Source organism: Durio zibethinus, chromosome 18 (assembly GCF_047325235.1).
Source record: "Durio zibethinus cultivar Kanyao isolate XHJ-2024 chromosome 18, ASM4732523v1, whole genome shotgun sequence".
Lineage (NCBI taxonomy): Eukaryota > Viridiplantae > Streptophyta > Magnoliopsida > Malvales > Malvaceae > Durio > Durio zibethinus.
In genome coordinates, this window is record NC_143179.1 from 8,427,815 (window position 1) to 8,449,788 (window position 21,974).

General features: G+C 36.3%; 4 protein-coding genes across 8 annotated transcripts; 2 read left to right on the forward strand and 2 right to left on the reverse strand.

Annotated features, from left to right (window-relative positions):
* Positions 1-2,613: 2,613 nt before the first annotated feature.
* On the reverse strand, positions 2,614-4,789 carry LOC111300408 (protein BIG GRAIN 1-like D). The gene has a single exon (XM_022896045.2). The coding sequence runs from the start codon at positions 4,175-4,177 to the stop codon at positions 2,780-2,782; it is 1,398 nt and encodes a 465-aa protein (XP_022751780.1). The 5' UTR covers positions 4,178-4,789; the 3' UTR covers positions 2,614-2,779.
* Positions 4,790-7,617: 2,828 nt separating this feature from the next.
* Positions 7,618-12,294, reverse strand: LOC111299237 (omega-amidase, chloroplastic-like). Of its 3 annotated transcripts, none has more exons than XR_016329733.1 (10): positions 12,006-12,294; positions 11,800-11,916; positions 11,104-11,328; positions 10,530-10,623; positions 10,119-10,193; positions 9,610-9,688; positions 8,889-8,904; positions 8,267-8,423; positions 8,109-8,191; positions 7,618-7,998 (listed from the first exon to the last, which is right to left on the reverse strand). XR_016329733.1 is itself a non-coding variant. In XM_022894321.2 (10 exons), the coding sequence occupies exons 1-10, from the start codon at positions 12,264-12,266 to the stop codon at positions 7,920-7,922; spliced, it is 1,110 nt and encodes a 369-aa protein (XP_022750056.2). In that variant the 5' UTR covers positions 12,267-12,294; the 3' UTR covers positions 7,618-7,919. The 3 variants fall into 3 exon arrangements, 2 of the variants coding, with proteins under 2 accessions (XP_022750056.2, XP_022750057.2); XM_022894321.2 differs by having other exon boundaries at positions 8,343-8,423; XM_022894322.2 differs by lacking the exons at positions 7,618-7,998; positions 8,109-8,191; positions 8,267-8,423 and adding an exon at positions 8,508-8,570.
* Positions 12,295-13,329: 1,035 nt separating this feature from the next.
* LOC111299238 (uncharacterized) lies at positions 13,330-21,974 on the forward strand. 3 transcript variants are annotated; one of them, XM_089747253.1, is made up of 6 exons: positions 13,330-16,040; positions 16,188-16,220; positions 16,993-17,221; positions 17,907-18,039; positions 20,600-20,947; positions 21,065-21,974. In XM_089747253.1, exons 1-6 carry the CDS (start codon positions 15,941-15,943, stop codon positions 21,785-21,787), a joined length of 1,566 nt encoding a protein of 521 aa, XP_089603379.1. In that variant the 5' UTR covers positions 13,330-15,940; the 3' UTR covers positions 21,788-21,974. The 3 variants fall into 3 exon arrangements, with proteins under 3 accessions (XP_089603379.1, XP_089603381.1, XP_089603380.1); XM_089747254.1 differs by having other exon boundaries at positions 15,800-16,040; positions 17,027-17,221; XM_089747255.1 differs by lacking the exon at positions 20,600-20,947.
* On the forward strand, positions 13,399-15,283 carry LOC111299236 (uncharacterized). The gene has a single exon (XM_022894318.2). It carries the CDS (start codon positions 13,399-13,401, stop codon positions 15,115-15,117), a length of 1,719 nt encoding a protein of 572 aa, XP_022750053.2. The 3' UTR covers positions 15,118-15,283.

Consider the following 21,974-nt stretch of genomic DNA (forward strand, 5'->3'; position numbering starts at 1 on the left):
TTTTCCAATGGCAGCATTTTCTCTCTTCATTTGAAGATAAAACAATAAGGATTTCTCGTTTTCTTCATAGTGAAGATGCATAGAATACATCAATATCATGAAACTGACTGCCAAAATAAAAGGTTTAACTACAGAAATCTCAAGTAATTCTCTCGTATTCCTAAGTGCTTTACCAGATGGAATACACCCTGGAAGGAAACCCAACCCCTACTGTCTATGAACTCGTTCGTTGTTCTTCTTTTCCTGCCTTACACAACATAAGAAACTTGAAACTTGAAGCTTGAAGCTTGAAGCTAATGCTCCAAATTCCATAACTCGAGTGCATCAATTACAATTTATTACCACACCTTGGGCCCAAAACCCTCTCTGCAGTTCTCTCCGCCCACATCTGAAAGAGAATTAAGTGACATAAACTATTCTTTCAAGAAGAATAATTTTTTTTAACACCAAAATAGATGAATGCATGGCCAACAATTGCATTGTTTGGTGGTACAGTGTTGAACTATTAATTTCAATAGTCAAGATTTAAATCTTGATAATATCCGAGATCAAACAAATTAAAACTTCCCAAAGCCTGAGACAATTCTGGATTTATCCCACGTGGTGCTAAACAAATCAAGATAGCTGTAAGGGGAAGAACATGATGATTATGACCTAATGAGTCCTTATAAAAACTGGGACAAACCCGTGAAGGGAATTAAGAAGCTGAAAAGAACCAAAATTTGGTTTAGGGTATGTACCAAAAAAAGACCTAAGCTAGCTAGCTAGCTAGGTTTAGCATATAATCTTTTAACTCTTTCTTTATCCTCTCCACAAAACCATTATTCCTCTCATCATTGCCGCCAACCTCTTCCCCACTTGCACTTCACCTACTGTACGGAATCTCTAACAAATGAAGCTGAAAGAGAGAGATTATCCCAAAGTTCACAGCTGATGGATTGTATATTAATAACTTGATTCTAATCTTATTATATAAATTAATTAACTACTTTCAACACTTTCAGACAATAAAGTGCTGCATGAAAAAAACAATTCTTGAATAAGTTACAAATCCACTGCCGCATTAAACAAATGTAGTTTAAGCTTGTTTAGTAGTTTATAATCCTCTGATTCATGTTCGATTTTGACTAAGAGAGCAGCTGAGTGGGAGAGTGACGCCCATGTTTTTAACATTATAAACTCTTTGCATGCTTGTTACGTAGTACTAATGGTGTTTTTTTATAGGCAATTATTAGGTCTACTAATTAAAATTAGTAAGCATAATTGACAGTTGAAACCCTCTATATATGTATTTTATGATTTTATTCTCGAGAGAGCATTGTTTGTTCAACATGAAACTTGGTAGGGCATCTATTAAAAAAAAAATTGTCTTTCCATTTTTGCTTTTCGAATTTATGTTATAAGAATTGAACGTGCATCACCATTGTCAATCATGGTTGCCAATGTATAGTATATACTTTTGTTTTCATGAATAAACTAAACGTTGATTTGATATATTTCTTGTATATATTTTGTTTACGTCTTTCCTTGTGTTCATAGTGTTATTTATCTCTGGTATAACAATTAAAAGCAATAACAAGGTATTATCACAATAATGTGTAGGTTAGAAATGTTTTTTTTTTTCACATTTATCACAATTTCTGCAACTAGATATGGGTCATCACTCCATTGTGATTAGTAAGCAACCAGTCTACAATGATATTTGGCAATCTTTTGGACAAGACCCTACTCGTAGAAAGTCTAGTAAAAATTCATGAGCTGACTTACAGTGTTAGGGTAGAAGGAATCCTATAGAGTAAATTAATGGTAATGGAGAAAGCGTATAACTCTGTTTCTTGTTGAAATAGTTCTATTCCATTGAATTAAGTGGACCACCTTTGGCTAGGAGAAAAAGAAAAAAAAGAACAGATAATGCTTGTTTCTGATCCTGACATATTTTACATTTTACTTTTGTTTCAAAAAAGAAATAAATGTTGAAAACTTCAGTGGATATGTACTCCTTTCATGTTGTTAGAAATTATTGTAGTTTTAGTTGGTTAGAATATAAAGTCTGAATGAATGGTAACAGCAGTGTTTTTTGTCAGAACAGAGGTTATCAATTGAATAATGTAAAAGGGTTTATTCAAGAAATCATTCCAAGGTAAGGTTATTAAATATTTCCGTTGATCCAAAAATAAGAGTAGTCTTGAATGGGAAATATAGGTAAGCCAAAAGAATGCTCTTTTGTCCTGGTAGTAGGGAAGGGAGGGTTGGGGGGAATGGTGATATGCTAACGCAATGTTCAAGTAAGAGGGTCCAATCCAAATTACAAATCCAATTCCAGAGAAAGAAAAGAAAGCAAAAGCTCCTCTCAACTTTCTCTATTCCCATGGGGCGAAGATCTGCCTTTGCCTTTACCATCAGACTCAACCTGTCATTTTGCTTGTGATTACTATCTCCAATCTTTTATTTTCCCTTCTTTCTTTCTTTCTTTTTCCTTGTTCAATTAAATGGCACCGTCAGTATCTCTTCAGTTCAAATCATGATCAAAAGACCTAATGCATCCCCATTTCTTACTTTTCATAAAACCAAAATTCCATGCTTTCCTTTTTTAATACTTTATTCATTTTACATACTGGCTAGCTTTAGCATCTCATTTCACATAAACACAAAATAATAGTAAGACAAAAATGAAAGCGAAATCTTATTGGTTCTCACCTTGTGAAAACTGGAATTAAAAAGGGAAAAAAAAGAAAGGTAAAGCTGAAAATTTTGGTTCTGTATATCTTGTGAAAATTAGCTACACTATCAAACCATTAGCAATGGCTCGATTTGTTTCAACATGAGTAGTTTCATACACTGGAAGCTCTTCTCGATACCTATCATTACCGATAAGAACAAGGTGATCCAACTCGAACAAATCCGAACTTGAATAGCTAGCTGCATCGTCTTCATCTTCATCCATCTCTTCCACTATATAATTACTGCGAGTTTCCCTAGAAATAAAATCCTTCTGATTTAAATGGTATTCTTTCAAAAACTCTCTAGCCATTTCTTCCACTCGTCTTGTCTTCTCCATTTTTTGAAACTTTAGCTCTTCTTCGCACTTTCTTGATGGCGATTTCCCAATTTTCCATGCAGTTGGAACTGAAACCGACAGTAAACTCGAGTCTTCTTCTTCTTCATATAAGCATTTTTGCCCACATGGTCTACTGTCTTCATCAACAATTACGCTCACTGGGCAAAATCTGACTGTTCTTTTGACTCCATTACGCAACCTTTCTCGAGTAGAAGACGAGTTCTTGCTTAGACATGATCTCGAAAATGAGGAAGCTGAAGAACACGTAGAGACTTGCCCTGACTTCAATTTTCTTTCATCATCACCGCTTACAATTGAAGATGAACTCTTGGCTTTCTTTGTATTACCTGTTGTGAACAGAGAATTGATGAAACTCGCGAGTCGTCCACCAGGTGAAATGGGTTGTTTCACCTTCTTTAAATTGTCATAAATTTTCATGGTTCTTGATTTCGACTTCAAAAGACTTTCATCAAGCTTTGGTGAATGGTCAGAGGCAGAATTATAGTGATAATCATCAAACATATGCAACTCCCTCTGTTCATGAAACAGAGTCTTATCTAATCTCCCTGTTTTCTCTGTTTTCTGTGGTTTCTCCGGTCGAGCCAACACGCTGGTCCTAACAGGTTTAGGCCTTGGTGGTACAAAACATGAAGCTTTTGTTTTTGTACCATACATAGATTCAGTATCAGATGATGACAAACCAACAGAACTGGAATCAGATGAGCTGCAAGTGGAGCTAAAGAAAAGAACATCATGATCATGATCATGTTCATGAGGTGATTTTATTTCAAACTCAGAGAAAACCTGTTTCTTTTCTCCATTTGCCTTTTCGCTACCCTTCTTTTCCATCCATATCTCGACCAAACAATCTCCTTGGAATCTCGACATCTCTTCTTCTTCTCCTCCTCGTCCTCCTCTACTTCTGTTGCTTTTCATGTTACCTTTGCTTTGTTTCTTTTCCATTGTTTCCCTGTAGAATTTCAAGTCTTCATGCTTCATGTCACCATCATCATCGATGGAACGGTAGATTTTGTCAAGTAGAGTAGAAGAAAAAGATGGGTTATCTCTCTCGTGCCTGTATCTTTCTTCTCTCATCAGTGTTTTCTCCAATCTATACATGGCTTCTCGTTTAGGAAAATGTGTGTGGCAAAAGATAAAATCGGCAAACAAAATGATAAGCAAAGGGACTATCAAGAACCGAACAGGCAGTTCTTTTTGTCAGTGAAGAAGGGTTCAAAAGCTGCAAAATAGAGAGACGAAACAGTAGGTTTTCCCAACAAGAAACAAGTCACTGTTTGAAACAAGCACTTTTTGTTGGAAATGAAAGAAAGGAAACATGAACAGAGTAAGTGATGCTTTGTTTCAAGAGATAGAGAGATACAGAGAAAGAAAGAAAGTTATGAAAGCAAATTTTGCACGCCTTGAAGATGAAGAGGAGGGGAACAGAAGCTTGGCACTATATAAAGGTATTCAAATCTTCCTACAATGGAACCAATGCCAGATTGTCAGGTCTACGTGTCGCTCTTCTGGGTCTTTTTCAATCCCCAGATTAGCCCTTCTTTTTCTCATGAATCAACCTTCCATTTCCATTCCAATCCTTTGAATTCTTCTGCTTTCAGAATTGAATTTATGGCCGTTAGTCAATGTAGGAAGAGAAGGGTTTGGCAGTCCTGATGGGTCCAGATGTTGGTTTTTCGGGGTATTTAAAGATGGTAATGGTGGTCTAGGATACATTAGATTGTTACTAAAAAAAAAAGAAAATAATTCATCATACATTCTTTGGAAAGAAAAGCAGGAGATTTGAAAGGCAGGAAAGAATTTATTCTAATTTATTCAAGTAAAGTTTGTGAAATTTTTTTATTAAAAATAATTTAAATAGATAAATTAACAAAATTTTATGAGAAAATTAATAATACGCTAAAAATATTTTATATTAACCTAGACACAAATCCGATGTAGACATGATCTAGTTGCTTCGATCCAAAACCTTGAGAAAACATTAATATAGAATTGCTGAGAAGGATCGCTTAAGGTTACCGGGTGATCGAACACGGGCGTCTGCCTGGGTAAATGCCATTTCAGGATCACATGTTTTCCTGTTTCTGGTTTGCTCATGGACATCCATTTCCAGGACATAAGCTATCATGGATGCAACATCCACAACCCTATCTGTGCCCTTTGGGGTAGAAAAAATGGGAGTGATGCAGAAAGGTCAGCGATCTGGTCTCTTCAATGGGTTTCAGCAGTGTTCTCTCGGTCACTTTGAATTAGAGTTAAATAATAAGGTACACGGCAAAGGTGGCTTCCACCAGCAAATAAACAATTCTCGTTGTGTACTTTCAACATCTGATGCTAATAGATCCGGTTGAAAGATTTAAACATTACCACTAAGGTAGGGCCTGGTAGCAACAAAGTTTTGAATTGCCCATTTTTGCATGATCATGCCCCGTACGTGCGGCATTGCACCAGCTGCTTACCAAGAAAAAGCTATCCCAGGCCAATTTCTTCACGAATGGCATCTTGGACAACCCCATCGTGAGGTTTAATTTCCTGGAGAGAGACTCAGGGCTTCAGGGCGTTTGTCCCATCCCACTATTAAACCAACCTCCCTGCTATCTTTGGCCAATGGCCATCATAATTGTAAATCCATTAAATCTCAACTTTTTAAAGTGACGTGTAAATGGTCTTTAAGCCATCTTAGTACTTTGGTATCTTTCCAAAATGAGATCGAATTTCACTCTTTTTTTTATTTTTGGTGATTCAGATCGAATTTGGGGACCATTTCCAAGGCACATGAACTGTTTTCATTGTTTATCCAAAGACATCTGATCTGAGTGCCTCTAACTTGTGCGCTTTTGAGGATACTAAACTGGGCTTCCATTAAAGCTTAGTTTCCCCAAGTTGGTAGATGTTCCACCAATTGCACGGTGCCACGTGTAATATTCAATCTAAGCTCAGTTTTTGAACGAGCCTGTTGTTCCATCCCAATTCCCACGGGTGGGTTACTTAAACTGATCGTTTTATTAATTCCCTTTTCAGTTTAATTATGACACTTTGAGAAAAAAAAAGTTTATATATCATAAGTTTTATATACGGTGAGTGAATCAACTCATTAATAAATAAATATTAATTTTAAAAATAAATATATATAAATTAAAATAATTTATTTATTAATAAAATATTATCATTTAATTTATTTTATTAATAAATTATCATCATTTGATTTATTTATATTATATAAAATTTTACTAAATATAATATAAAAAATAAATAATATTTATAAGAAAAATATATACTTGATATTTTTTTAATTCTCGAAACTTGATTTCATCTTATGACTCATTCTTGACTCTACAGTCAGTATGGGCAATAATCTAATTGGGTAATGAACACAAATTGCTAGGGTAATGAAGAAAAAATGGAGTATGACCCAAGGCTTGAAGTGACCATGGTGTCAACTTTCCAATAACAAACTATTTTAAATGATTATTAACAAGGGAAATAAGAAAATATGGATTAGATTCCAAAATCAGTTATATGAAGCAAAATGGCTTAGCCTGACAGCCATAGCCAATATCTAAGCCTCTCCTGCTAATTGTGAAGTGTAGAATAAAAGCGCAGAAAATTTGAGATACAGTGGAACAATAAATTAAATAACTTACCTGAGCAGAAGATAGAAATTTGTGCATCCAAACGAGAAATGTAGCGTCTAATCACCAGGGGACAAGGAGTTTGTAGGACCGGAAGCTTGCCTCCTCAGCAGAGTACCGCGTGATCTGACATGCCACACCTGATTTTACCTCTTCACTTTGCAATCCTACAAACAACACTGTTCATGGTACACCCTGGCCAGGAAGATTTTTTCACGTGGACAAGATCTCGCAATCCCTTGCTGCATGTGGTCCAATATTGATCACCCATATGATGGTGAGAATCAAAGGAAAGATCGGACGGTGGGGATTGGATTATAAGGTACGTTGTGAGAGAGAGATTTTTCTTTTTCTTTTTCCTGTTGGAGATGAAAAAGGAACAGTGCTATTTTTCCAACGAAGCAATCAACACCCAGAGGGCTCTATGCTTTGTTTGGGGTCTCGATCATCACATGCGCTTCATGCATGCCTCTGTCATTGCTTGCTATTTGTTCTCTTCAATTTCTTTGTTTGTGCTTTGGCCAAAAAAATTTCTTTGTATGTGTCCTTAGGAGAATGGACGATGGTCATCCAGATTCCAGAATGGGTGATAAATACACAGCTTAGGAGGACAAATTATGTAGATTCATTATTATCGATTCTGAATAAACATTAGGTCAAGTTTCTGAATAAACATTAAGAACAAATTTCCATAATCACAGCTATATACTAGTAATAATTTTCTGGGAGGGTGAATTAACCCGATACATCATCTTCATGTCTCCGGGCCTATCATTAGTAGGTCTAGCTGTTAATACATTTTCTGGGTATCCATGATACTTGCTAGGTTAGACCCACTGTTTTTTAGTATCAATTCACAGGATTTGATTTGATCTGTCCATTCAACCATAAACGATAAAACAAAAAAAAAATGAAAATGATATCCAGGAAAAAGAAAGCTTCAGCAATCCTTGTCCAAGCTTATTGTCATCTCCTCTCAATCCCATCCATGTTAGAGAGAGTTGTCAAGGACCCCCGTCTGAACTAGCAATTATAAACATGACAACAGTAACACATCCCATTATTGTAAATATGAGTTTCCAGCAATCATCCCAATGATTAACATCAGGTTGTTAACTAGGACAGTCCCATGATTTTTAATAGAGTTCCACCTTTCTCAATTAAAATAAGCACCATGAATCACAGCTCTCTCACAAGGTTCTCTTCTGTAATCAATGAGAGTTGAGTCTCTGGATGTCTACCAACTGATAAAGATCGCCTCGGCGTTGCTTTGCGAAGGGGAGACTTGCCCTAAATTTCGTACAAGCACCCACTTAGAATGAATAGAAAGAATGATTGAACAAACAATTCCATAAGCATGCAAATTCCACAGAACAAATACGAGGTGGAAGCCATGTCACCTTCGTTGCTCAATTATTGAATAATCAATCTCCGCTATGATTATTTCCTCATCATGTTCAGTGGTAGCCAAAACTTCTCCAAACTGTCACGTGCAAAATTTATGTATAACTTGTCCGGTTAAAAGACTTAAAACCACAAAAGATTCAGAAAGGCTCACTTTCTACATGTATTACAGGAGCAAAGCCGTATTCTGTTAATCCACAACAAAGCCAAAAAAACAAGCATCTACTTACAGGTCCTACAAGGGTGGAGTGACCCCAAGCCACGTAACTGGCGGCAGCATCTCTAGCAGGTGAACAAGTTGCGACATACAACTGCCATTTAATATCTTGTTAGAAAAGAAACACAAAACAGAAACATTTTATGAGAAATCAGATATTCATGTGCTAGACAGCAAAGAGCACTTAATGATCTCAAGTCCACCATTCTGATGAATCCACTCCACTTTCACCATCCAGTATCTATGGCGACATCAGAGCATGATACCATAAACAAGTATTTTTCAAAGCTTAATAAAACAGAAGGAAATAAAGCACCCAATTTCTGCCACTCAATTAGAAGAGCATCAGACTGCAACATGCTAAACTAACCAAATACTGACTACATTCTAGTTTCAACCATACAATGACAGAATCTACATAATTTTCATCTGTTTCCATCTGTTTCAATGGTACTAGCACCATTTCTTATTAAACCAAACATTACAGTATGCTAATTATGAGACCTATGAAAGCCTTTACACTGGTCAATTAAAGAAAGTGAAAATTTTGCCAGTATACCTGACTATCCATAGCCCTGCATATGGAACAACAAGAAACACATTAGTAGATGAACAACTATCATATAGAGACACAAACAGCATAAATTACAGTCTTCTACATTGCAAAACAACATTTAGCTCACTAAATCATCCAATAAGGCAGTCCACTTCACGTTGAGGGATGGTTGGATGTTCAAGCAAAAAAGAGTAAAAACTGGAGGGCAAACCAGCATGACTTGATCTAAGTTTTAATTCATTGTTGTATATGTAAGATAATGTTCTTCCTTTAAATGAAATGATGGTTTTGGAAGATGATCAAACATGATAAAGTCAACTTCATCAAACAAATTTATTGGTGTCTTGGTAAAGCAAATTCAACTGGTAATGTAAGGCTCAATATCAAAAGAACTGATATGTACAGAGTTCTTTGCAAAATAACATGTGCTTAATATCAAACCTAACATCTCAACACCAGTAATTCGGCATTCAGCTATAGCCAAACTGTCAAAGCAACAAAATTTCTGCATACTTTGATCATTTTAACAGCACTATAATGTCCAGCCAAAATCTAAAACAAGGAACCATCCCTGTAAGGATACGAGGCCAAAAGAACTGTAACACTGACTTTTATATAGCTCTCAGTAGTTACTGCATCCCCTAGCCAACCTTATTTCTCTCAACCTTTCCAGTGAAATTTAAAGAATTAACAAGGAAAGCGAAAGCAGGGAAACAACTAGCACCTTGCTCTCTGCAGCAACTCCCAATGCAAAGGTCCAGTTGTCATGTTAAATGCTCCAGGATAGCATAGCAAGTGAGCACCTAATGTCAACAACACAACACATAGTTCAAAAAATTCTTAAATAAGATAGGCAATACAATAACTTCAAAAAAAGAAACGAAAAGATAAACAACATCAGCAGAAACTTGTAAATATCAATAAGGGAAAACAATAGAAAAGATCCAAACCACAATATAAAATATATAAATACTAGTCAATTATGGGAATAAAAGGAATCAGTACATGTAGGAAATGTGGCTTAAAGAATTCAGGAACAAAAACAATATCATATAATAATCTATAGCAAATATAAAAATAAGGATTTGGAGTAAAGAAAAGAACAGAAGTAGACCATGACAAAATTCTCCACAACTGCAAAATTACTTATCATTTAGGAAACAATAATTGCATTGATCAGCTAACAAAATCCAACATTAAAAGTATCATGGTTCAATGGAGAAGTAAACAAACCTCTCGCAGCATATATCATTGCCAATTCCTGAAAGCGAATGTCATAACAGATGCCTATACCAATACGCCCAACATCTGTGTGAACTATTGATGATTAGTTTCCCCAATTATAAAATTACTCAACCAGTGTACATAATTGCCAAAAGGAATGAGTTGTTAGAGAAATCTGACTGTAGAAAAATTACTCAGTCAGCATACATAATTGCTAAAAGGAATGAGTTGTTAGAGAAATCTGATCGTAGAAAATTTATGAAATAGCACTTTATTGCTATGGTGCAGATATAGGAAACATAGAAGTGTCCCATGACAGAAGAAGAGATGATTTACAATATATGGTCTAGAAAATGCTTCTAACAAAAATTTTGGACATGGTAACACGTTCATGTGTGCAACTCTAAGGAAACATCAAACCTGTGTCCACAATGGTAGGAGTCTCCCCAGCAGTAAGGGTCTTGGATTCCATAAAGGCAATCTTCCCAGGAATATCAATATCAAAAAGGTGAATCTGTAGTTCCACAGGAATTCATCAATATAATGCACACCAGATTCAAAGGGAGTCTTCAAAATGATATAAGTAAACCTATAGAATTGTCTAAAGGAAGCTGCCAACTTGGTATTTGAGATCAGGAATTCAGTGTTCGCATACTAAAAAGTTAGTGGCCAATGATGATAGACAAAACTTAATGTAAATTATCATTTTCTTCCAAAAGGAATCTAGATTTTGAGGGTACCAAACAAAAATTTGTCATCATAATAACAAGAACAGATATATTAGATGCCTCAGTCATATAGTAATATGTCTCTATGTATGAGCTCATATACAGGTGATGGCAGATATTGTCAATAGTCAAATCATTCTACCAAATGGACATCAAATAACAGGTGGCTCCAGAATGCGGTTCTTTGCCAAGTCCAGCAACACACAAATAATGTGCAAAATTGGCATTTTCTGTATACTACCATATGGGATAGGAAGTGCCTCTACCTTACGGTGCTTGGCTTTCAGCTTTCCATCAGTACCAAAGACACAACAAGTATTATACAACTTATCCCCACAGCGTTCAGGTATAGAGCCACCAACTATCGTGATCTTCAGGCGACTAGAAACTTCAGACAGCATAGCTGTTGAAGGAGACGCATCATGACCTGCATCAATATCTTCAGCATAAACTGGGAAGCTGTCATTCGAATATGGGCTGTTCCATATTTCCTGACACAAAATAACAGACAGGAAGGGTGAGCCTTAAGTTGATGCTATGATATCACATTTATGGTTAAAAAATTTTGCTTGCAAGATCTATTACATGTAATTTGTGAACACCAAAACCACCATTTCATGGAACACCAACGTGGTTTATATTCCACCATACATTTGGCTCGTCAAACTGAAAAGTGAAACTCCTCATCAAAAACAATGAAAAATTAGGCTTTGGGTAAAACTCGTGATCATCATTCATGGTTTGCTCTGTATGAGTAGCAACGTTGATGCATAAAGCATCCATGTCACTATGTACAAAAATTTAGAAGTCTAAGATTTTGACTTTTTTTGGTGTCCACGAATTTTTAAGACCACAAGCAACACAATTTCTCTTTTTCAATCCACCAATTCGATAAAACCAAGCTTAATTTCCCCTCATTTGAACAGGTGGAACCTTGAGGCACAGACAAGATAAAAACTCACAGGCAAGAGAACAAGCTGGGCACCCTTTTGAGCAGCCTCCTCAATGGCCTTCTGAGCATGCCCTATGTTCCTCTCTTTATCAGGTGTCACCGACAACTGGCAAAGCCCAATCTTGAACTATAACAACAACCCAAAACAGATCACTTTAACAAACACATAATTAAAACAACGGAAAAAGAGACAGTAAATAAAGAAAAAGAGATTGCCTTGGTGATAGGAGGGGTGGGAAGAGGGAAGGCGGTTGGTGCCCTCGCTTGTTCCGGCTTGAAAGATGATGCCATTATGGATGTTGAGTTGGGCCTGATTTGGAGCTTTTGGTAACGTTGATTGTATAGATTTTGGGTGTTTCTGGGAATAGTTGGAATGAAGAAGGTTCTTTGAGAAATGGGTTTTGATGCGTGTTGCAGGAGAGACCGTGAGATTGCGGGATACTTGGAGCTAACCAGTGATGACACCGCTGACTTCATTTCATTTCACTTACTGTTTCTGGGACTCAATTTAGATTTTCGTCATGGAGTTTCTGTTCTTTTGTTCGTACAAGGAGTTTTTCGTCAATTTGTTCGCAAGCGATGTCATGTTATTGGTTAGTTATGATTGGTTCTTGATTGGTTGATTTTAGTGGTTTAGGCTCCTTATGGTAAGGATGAGATCACTTGCCCAAGGCTTGCTAACAACGTGTCAAGAAATTGCCTTGTGCCGACTACCAGCCTCTCTTCGCGTTGCCTCCAAACAAGTACAAGTCTCCTCCACTCACCACCCCCACCACAAGCACCTCCTCTTTATAAATATATGTCACCGCCTCCGCCTAACACCTCATCCTGTGTATAAGTACAAATCTCCGCCGCCCGCACCACCATATAAGGAGAATTATGTATCTCCTCCCCCACAAAAACATCACCATGACCAACATCGCCGTCATTACCACAAGCATAAATGGAGTCCTGATCCCTACATAACGTATCAGTCACCTCCACCACCACCTCACCAGGGGTACCCTGTTTTTCACTACTACTCTCCACCACCTCTGGGGTTACATCGGTGATCGATGTTATCAGTTGTTGATAGTATTGGTGTTTAAGTAAGGTTTCTTGTACTATGATGAATTTGTGTTCCTTTTTCCCGCTGTATCTGTCAACGGGCGTTACCATGAAGGCAAGAATCGTTAGCCTGTGCCTATCTTATTAATGAAATCAACAATGATAATTCCACCAGACTAGACTCTTTCTGGCCCCAGCTGCTATGGTCAAGTTAATTTGAATGTTTATTGATCTCTGGTAATCATGTAAATTGTAACCTAAGTTGCAAAAAGTTTTCAATACCACAGCCTTCCTTGTTTCTTAAAACTCTACCATCAGATTTTTTTTAATTAAAATCAAAGGAAATTCCTTTCCTTTCTGTTTCTGCTCGTAGTTGAGTCAAAATGAATAATTTTGAGGGCCCCCCACCAAAGGGCAAAGGCCGAAGGCCGAAGGCACTATTTTTTTAGGATCTCCAAGGACTATAAATAGTATTAGTATACGCTATAATACTGATTCGAAGGAATTTACCGCAATTTCACTGGGCGGAAGATCAGTAAAACCGGTTAACAATTCATCACCAATGGCACTGCCGTCATCCAGAACCATTTCCATCTCCTCACAAGCCCTGGCCGACATCACCCCTCTTGTCAACTCCGTAACTTCCCTTCTCCAAACTCTAAACCCACAAACCCCCAACGCCAAAAACCTCAGTTCGGCACCTCTAAACCGCTTCTCACCTTTCCTAGACCCAAAATTCGTCACCCAAGTAATCAACAAACAAACTAACCCTTACCATGCTCTCTTCTTCTTCAACTGGGCATCAAAACCAAACCCAAATCCCAAAAACTATACCCACAATAACAAATGTTATGAAGCCATCACAAATCTCCTTCTCTACCATTCCCTATTCTCCCCTGCCATCCAACTCCTTAAAGAATCTCAAAAGCTCTCTGATTTCTTCATTGGCAAAATCATCAAGGCCTATGGGGAAAAAGGTAATATCAAAGCTGCTATCTTTTGGTTTAACCAGGCAAAAACCTTTGGGAAAAATAACTGCCTGTTTTCATTTAATGCAGTTCTGGGTGTTTTAGTTAAGGATAATAAGATAAATTTAGTTAAGACCTTGTTTGATAATGTTGTGAAGAAAGGTTTTGTTCAACCTGATGTGTCTTCCTATACTACATTGATTAGGGGTTTGTGTAAAGTGGGTATGGTTGAAAGTGCAAAAAAGGTGTTTGATGAAATGAGTTGCAAGCCAAATTTGCTTACTTTTAATACTATGATTAATGGGTTTTGTAAGAAGGGTGATCTGGAGAGTGCAACTTTGCTTTTCTATAAGATGATGGCTGAGATGGATTGCTTGCCAGATACAGTAACTTACACTACTTTGATTGATGGGTATTGCAAAAAAGGAAAATTTGAAGAGGCGATGAAGTATATGGACAAGATGGTGAAAGGGGGTTGCTTTCCCAGTGTGTTGACTTATAATGCTATTATATATTCTTTGTGTCTTAGAGGGGAAGTTGATGAGGCAAAGAAGATGATGTCCAAGATGAGATTGAATGGAGTGAAAGATAATACTGCAACTCATTTGAGTATACTGAAAGGGCTTTCTGTTGCGGGGAGGTCTAAAGAAGCCATTGAATATTTTAGATGGATGGTCAGTTGTATTATGGATTTGGATGTTAAAGCATATATAGTTGTTGTGAATGAATATTGCAAATTGAGGAAACTTGATGAAGCAATTTTGCTTCTGAAGGGAATGCGTGGAAGAGGCATTAATCCGAATGTTTCTAGTTTCAATTCAGTGTTTAGGGTTCTCGTGGAGTTAAGAGAGCTTGATAGAGCTGTTTTGCTTCTAAAACAGATGCCACAAATTGGTTCCTCACCAAATTTCTTGTCATATAGAACCGTGATATGCAGTCTTTGTAGGGCTGAAGGTCGGATGCGAGGGGTTGAATACCTTGTCAACAACATGCTTCGAAATGGTATTCTTATCGATGCCACTATGTACGGTTGCATACTTGAGGGATATAGTAGGGATGGAAATGAAGAAATGGCAGTACAAGTTTTTAATGAAATGATTGGCAACAGTTATGTCATCAGTTTGGAGAGCTTCTCAATTTTTGTCAAAATGTTGTGCGGAAGAGGGATGACTGTTAAGGCTGAAAAATTTTTTGAGGACATTTGTAGGACATGCCCTGTAGTTGAAAGGGGTAGTTATAGAAGAGTCTTAGATGAGCATCTGGAAATTACCCAAGGCTCAAGCAAGGAACATGGAGGAGGAGAGAGTTCTTGAGGGTGGAAAACACCAGCGGTTTGTTTTGTTCAGAATTGGAATGCAACTCTGGTTTCTGTTGGAACCCACTCAGCACCCTGTTAGCTGAATTTGAAGAGAGTTATTTTTACAATCGCTAAATTCTTGCAGCAATGAAAGAGATAGCTTAAGCAGCAGTTTTGCTTAATTTGCTTGTCCACCCTAGCCGAGATGGAGAACCGTCTCCAGCCCTTTAACTTGTATTTGCCATTCCAATTGGTGGTTTGGCGTTGTGTCGAATTCATCTAAAATTCATCCTTTTCTTGTTCCTTTCGGTTTCAAAAGTTTATGCGCAGTCCAAAAGCAACTTCAGCCCTTTTTATTTATCAGGCAGCTGAAGCTCCATTGGGCCATGCAGTCCACAACCAGTTACCAGACGAAAACACCATCTTATTGGCCCACCGAGACCATCAACCTGGTTTAAACTTGGGGCCATCTTTGATAACGTGTTAAAATCTAAATGGGTTAACAGGAACCGTCCCTTATTGTAGCATTGTGGGTTTGATTTCATTTTATTGAAAGGGGCTTTTCTATTCAGGGTTTTTGTTACTTTTTTTTCCTAATTTTCTTTTTCTACTTATGGGCCAAAATCCCGAGTCACGGACTCATCCATCTCTTATCAAATCCGCATTATTAAAAAAAAATTCAATCTCCCCATCTCCTTGTCTTTCCTTCTTTACGAAGTCTTCTTTCTTGTTTTTGCAAATCTGTCATTTCTCTCCTTTTCCTCTGTCTCTCACTCTCAAAAACAAAAGAACTCTCTTTGAACGAGAAGGAGGAGAAAGGAAGAAAAGAATCAGTTTAGATGATGGATGGCGGAGCTCCGTACAACCCACGTACAGTCGAAGAAGTGTTTCGAGATTTCAAGGGTCGTCAAGCTGGCATGATTAAAGCCCTTACTACTGGTAAAAGTTTTCACATTTTTTGTTTTTAAATCACCACTCTTTTCTCTTATTTGGTTGTCATCTTCTTAACCACCTTTTTTCTTATCCTTTTGAAGTTATTTAAATTTAATTTAATTTAATTTTCTGGTGTGGTGGTGGTGGTTGCAGATGTGCAAGAGTTTTACCAGCAATGCGATCCAGGTACTGGGATTTTGTCTTTTTCTTTTTTATTTTTGAAGAATTAATTGTTGGATTTTTATACCCATCTTTGTTTCATAGGGGATATGGTTTAGCTGGAGAATTGAAGTTACAATTTATTTTTTTAATTTTCGAGGCCTTTTTTTTTTTGCTTAAAGTAACCAGGCTATTCAAACCCAGTAATTGAAGTAGTTTAAAGTTTAGTATAAATGAAGTGAATTTTAATGCATGCAATGGTATTTGTGGTTATAACTCTATTGTTGTTTAACTTTATGATGCCCTGAAGAAAAACTATTCAATTATTGGGCTGCCATTTTCTGCTTAAATGGAACTTTCCCTTTTAAAATAAAAATCAATGGTTTGAGCTGAGTAAGAGTTTTGTTTGTTCAGGTAAGGTAGATTTAATAATTTCAACATTATTGTTATTGTTACTTGGGTGTTCTATTTCAAATGTAGACTCTTTTTCTTTATTTAAGCAACTATGCATTTTAAAAGTTGGTGCAAAAAAACTCTTTCTTTATTTGGCAATTTTTTGATTGACCGGCAAGTTTAAGAGCGTGCTCATTATTTGATGCTTATTGGTTTGTTTGTTACATGGCTGCGATTTGGACAAAAAACATATTCATTTAACTTTGATGCAAATCCATGAATTGAAATGCAATAAACTCATTGCGGTTGCCTTGTCATGCTTTTACTCATTCTACCTTGTTAGGTTCTAGATGCATGAAAATTGAAATGGAATGAGTTAATTAAAATTCTAAAATTTTGATTGCAGAAAAGAAGAATCTTTGCCTTTATGGATTTCCCAGCGAACAATGGGAGCTGATTTTACCTGCTGGAGAGGTGCCTCCAGATCTTCCGGAGCCCACACTTGGTATTAACCTTGCCAGAGATGCGATGCACGAAATGGACTGGTTATCTTTGGTTGCTGTACACAGTGATGTGTGGTTACTTTCTGTGGCTTTCTATTTTGGTGCTAGGTTTGGATTTGATAAAGCTGATAGGTATTTTTCTCCTTGCCAAAGTTTCATCTCCTGATTTGGCTTTATATACATGTTCTAGGTGCAAATAAGCATCATTACTAGGTAGCCATGTGCACCAACCCAGCCTCAGTTCATCCAAATAATTGATTTGTGTCTCTTTCCGTTTTAATGTTTTATTATTATTATTATTATTATTATTTCATACTACTCACTATGTGACTATCATAAAAATTTTTACGGTATCTTTTTGACTCAGTTGACAAACGTTTTTTGTAAATGGATCCTCTTTTTTATGGTAAAATTTAGTACATTATCATAACTTGTTTAATTTGGCTGGAATTTGCTACTTGGTTTGGGAAGTCCCATTGAATAATTTGATTTAAATACCTATTTGTAAGGTTTGCGTTGAAAATTTATTCATTGACTAGTTTAATTTTTCCAAAAAAAAAAAATGCTAAAGCCAGGTGTTAAAGTAGTTCTTAAGACCTTCTAGTTGTCATCCAAAGTATGATTGGTCTGCTCCATAAATTTAGGCTTCAGCATGATGGGCCTACAGCGAATGGCTAAACAGTAATACTAGGCATAGCATATGTGTGCTTGCTTAAATTGGGATGCTGTGTGCTGGATTTACATGTGGCTGTAACAGCTGCTATAATTTGAGAGACATATTTTCCTCAATAGTACCATGCTGGTCAATGTGATGCAGGAAACATCTTTTCAATATGACAAATGATCTTCCAACAATATTTGAAGTTGTGACAGGAGCAGCTAAGAAACAAACAAAGGAGAAATCATCAGTTTCAAATCATAGCAACAACAAATCTAAATCAAACTCTAAGGTAGGAAATTTTTTCTTGCACAGCTATTTCATTAAATGTTAATCTGTGTGAATTTTTTAGGGTTAAGGTGGGTTGAGGTTGGAGCTAAAACGTAATATTGCATTATTCTCACAATTTGACAAGGCTTTATGACATAGTAAAAACTCCCATAGTGGAACTTGTGGAAGTATAATTCACTTAGACATAAAGCTGCCCGCATTAAGGCCTCATTTGGTTTTAACTGAACCTCCAGTGTGTTGCGTTTTCTTCACTTTTCCCCTCCAATCTCACCATGATTCATATTTGGATAACATCAGTGATGGTGAGTTTGCCCGCTTGAATCGCACTGATACACTAGTTGAAGACTGGACCTTTTGGGGTTCAGTGGATAACTGGTATCCCAACAAGTTTTTTTTATCCACATTGTTTTTTTTTTTTTTTTTGCATTCCTATAATGCCCTTAAATGAGCTTTTGTTTACAAAAAAACTTAAAATCTGATTTTTTTTTTCACTTATTTTTCTCTCTTCCTGTTTTCTATCACCATCCCAAATTCCTAGCCCTAAATTGCCTCCTCCTCCATGTTGCCACCCCTTCCTCTTGTCACCTGTTCCATTTCCTTGCCTCTTTCAACTTCCATCGAAGCTGTCACTGGTTTGAAGCTGTTTGATGAATGGGGTTGTAAGCATTGAAAGGTATTATTCTTTTATTTTTTTACCCAAAATCAAGATTGCTTTGGATTTTTCTGTTTTATTCTTATTTGATTTGTTCAAAAGTTAAATTTTAAATGCAAAATACTAGCAGCAACTTGATACCTCTTCAATCTTTTAGCCAACAAATTGTCTTAAGCGAGCAAGAGAGAACTATGACTCAACCCGAAACTTTGTTTCAATTTTTTCCATTTGGGTGTTTAACCTTAAGTGTGATGAAGTGTCTGAGTGATCATTGCCCCTGCTGTCATCATCCTCATCCTCTGAATCACAGCTATAATCAGTCTTTGAATTATTGGGGGAAAATCTTATTTGCAGTGGGTTGAATTCAAGCAAATTTGAGCTTGTTTTTTTGTCACAGTTCCTCAACCTTAGAGGAGCAAATAAAAAATTAGGGAAAATATAATATTACATATTTGAAATCCTTAATACAAAATTGCCTTTTTACTATTGTTGATTCTAATGCCTACCTGTTTATTTGGTCTTAAAAAGGGTGATAGTAGAATAATATGCTCTGTATGGCAGCTTAGTTTGTTGTTGTTTGTTAGTGCAAAAGAGTTTTATACTCTTTAAGAAATAGGAATATTTAGTCTAATGAGGCTTTAGTTCATTGATCCCTAGCTAGAGATTCCTGTCTCATGTATTTGTTCTATAGTTTTGATGCAATAAATTTGGTTGTATATGATTGGATCCCTTTAGAAGTATTTACTTCTTCATACAAGAAAAAGATAGAGAAGAAAAGAAAAGGAAATGGGAAAAGCCTACCATCTTAGACCTAATGAGTTCTCTGCCTCTGAATATCTGAAATGGTCTCTTGAATCTTAGTTGCGGTTTCAAAATAAATTGAACACATTGAGAATATACATCTACCTTATTGATAATCAGAAAATTGAACATTTGCTATGCTAATTTTGTGTTGTTAATTATTCTCATTACAATAATGTATTCTTTCGATTTTGGAATTGTTTTATTGATTGGATAAGGTGAACCTACTTGCCTCTGATTTATTGAGCTGCTCAGAAGAATAATACTTAATTATTAAAAAAAAAAAAAAATCTATAGAGAAAGAACCATTAGATATCAAATAGAGCAAAAGCTACAGTTATGATGTTCTTTTCTATTCTATTTCAATTTCCAATAACTTTCTTCTTTATGCTGATGGTTAAACCTAGATTAGTATCACTAGAGTGGTAGAGTCTCATTCTTTAGAATAGCCTCCTGCTCTTGAAAATAAAATATTAAACCAGAGAAGATAGTGTTAGTTACAATTATTTAATTGCCAAAAATATGACCCTTATATAAGAGCAAGCTTTTAAAGTTTTAATTGCTTTTTTTGTAGTCATTAGCCTTTATGTCAAAAGTCCCAAACTGCTAAAAGAAATTACAACTTACCTGTAGTCTGGATGTTTTAAGCTGTTCTAGTAGAATTTGCTCCTGCAAGAGTTAAACGTTAGTTTAAGGGCTCTGAGCACAGCTTTTGAAATTACAACTTTGGGTAGTTTATGATAAAGCAATATCCCACATCCGGATACTGTTTCTCCTTGTCATTTTAGGATACTGTTTCTCTAGTGCTTATAGGGAGACTAGAAATTTGGAAACACTAACCATGTTCCATCATTGAAGCAAATCTAACATAAAGATAGGCCACCTTATTTTCTCTATCATGTTTCACAGTTCAAGGTTCTCCTTGTGTTGCCTTTGTTTCTATGAATGCATTAAAAAGAGTGTTCTCTTTACTTGATGAATATAAACTACTTTCCCTATATGTTGGTTCTGTCTTTCTTTGTTGAACTTGATATTAGTTTATTTCCTACTAATATGTTATGTTTGAACTAATTTGATGAATAATTTATTAAATTTGAAATAATAATAGATGGTGAAGACAAGAAATACTATCGATGATGATACTATCTTAGCAACTAAAGCTACTTGGGATAACGAGCTCACAATGATATTTTGTGAACTTTGTGTGAATGAAGTAAATGCCGGTAATAGACCGACAACTCATTTAAATTCAAATGGGTGGGAAAATGTTATTACCCTTTTTAGATCTAGGACACAAAAAAGTTATGAAAAATCTCAATTGAAAAATAAGTGGGACACATTAAAAAAAGAGTGGAGATTGTGGAATGAGTTACTTAGGAATTCTACAGGTTTAGAGTGGTGTCCTTATAAGAAGACAATTGATGCAACTGAGGAATGGTGGGCTGAAAAAATACAGGTTAGTGCTACTTATATTAGTATTATAATGTGTAATGTGTTAAGTTAGTTAAAATTCATATTGATAGTCATCTTTGGAATTTTGAAGATAACATTCAGTCATTTGAAAATTATATAGGAAAATAACGATTATAAAGTATTTAAGATGAGAGGAATTGAGCCACGGTTGAATGAGTTGATGTGGCAAATGTTTGGTGACGTTGTGGCCACTGGAGAGCATGCACGGGCACCTTCGTCAAGTGTTCTTCCAGGTGGAGCTTTTGGGGAGGATGCTACGCCAATTGAGGGGTCTGGGGATTCAGATGAACATGATATTGAGAATGAGGTTGCACCCGATGATGACATAGATGAAAATGCCTCTCTTGAAACTTCTAATCGAGGCAAACAAGTTCATGGAATAGTACAAAATAAAGGCAAAAAATCAGCTCCAATGAAAAGATCTGTTGGAAAGACATTGACTACTGAAATTGAAAATTTGTGTGATGGTATGAGTAACCAAATGAAATCAGTAAATGGAATTGTCTTTTCTCGTTCCTCATATTCTGTTTCAGATGCAATGGATGCATTACGGGCTATGGAAAATGAAATTCCAAGAAAGAGTTCTCTATATTTTTTTGCCACCAAAATATTCCAAGTTCCGGTAAAGCGGGAGGTGTTCTTGAATTTAGATCTGGATCTTAGGGCTTGGTGGCTCCAGTGTGAGTATGATGAACAAAATGACACTGCACGTTTTTCTCCCTTGGTAGCAACACCATCCTTTGGCTTTCAACCATTCCAACAAACACCTCCGCCACCATCACCACCACCACCTTCATCCGATCCTCATGGGTCATTGAAGTGAAATTAAAGCAAGTGATTATATTTTTTTGGTTTAGGAACTGTCAAAATATGATATGATGATATTTATGGTGTTATAATATTTTGAGTTGTTGTGAATATATGCATGTATAAGTATGTTGAATGTTTCTTTTGATGTATGATCACTTTAACTTGAACCCAAATGAAACATTGCAATATGCTTTTGTTAA

Excerpts from the sequence above, each read along its gene's own strand:
- LOC111300408 (XM_022896045.2), bottom strand. The coding sequence starts at position 4,177 with ATGTATAGATTGGAGAAAACACTGATGAGAGAAGAAAGATACAGGCAC.
- LOC111299237 (XM_022894321.2), bottom strand. The coding sequence starts at position 12,266 with ATGAAGTCAGCGGTGTCATCACTGGTTAGCTCCAAGTATCCCGCAATC. Across the intron at positions 9,689-10,118 it reads AATGATATATGCTGCGAGAG|GTGCTCACTTGCTATGCTAT; the intron begins GTTTGTTTACTT and ends TGTTGACATTAG. Across the intron at positions 7,999-8,108 it reads TCAATAATTGAGCAACGAAG|GGCAAGTCTCCCCTTCGCAA; the intron begins GTGACATGGCTT and ends TACGAAATTTAG.
- LOC111299236 (XM_022894318.2), top strand. The coding sequence starts at position 13,399 with ATGGCACTGCCGTCATCCAGAACCATTTCCATCTCCTCACAAGCCCTG.
- LOC111299238 (XM_089747253.1), top strand. The coding sequence starts at position 15,941 with ATGATGGATGGCGGAGCTCCGTACAACCCACGTACAGTCGAAGAAGTG. Across the intron at positions 16,041-16,187 it reads GATTAAAGCCCTTACTACTG|ATGTGCAAGAGTTTTACCAG; the intron begins GTAAAAGTTTTC and ends TGGTGGTTGCAG. Across the intron at positions 20,948-21,064 it reads GGTGGGCTGAAAAAATACAG|GAAAATAACGATTATAAAGT; the intron begins GTTAGTGCTACT and ends AAAATTATATAG.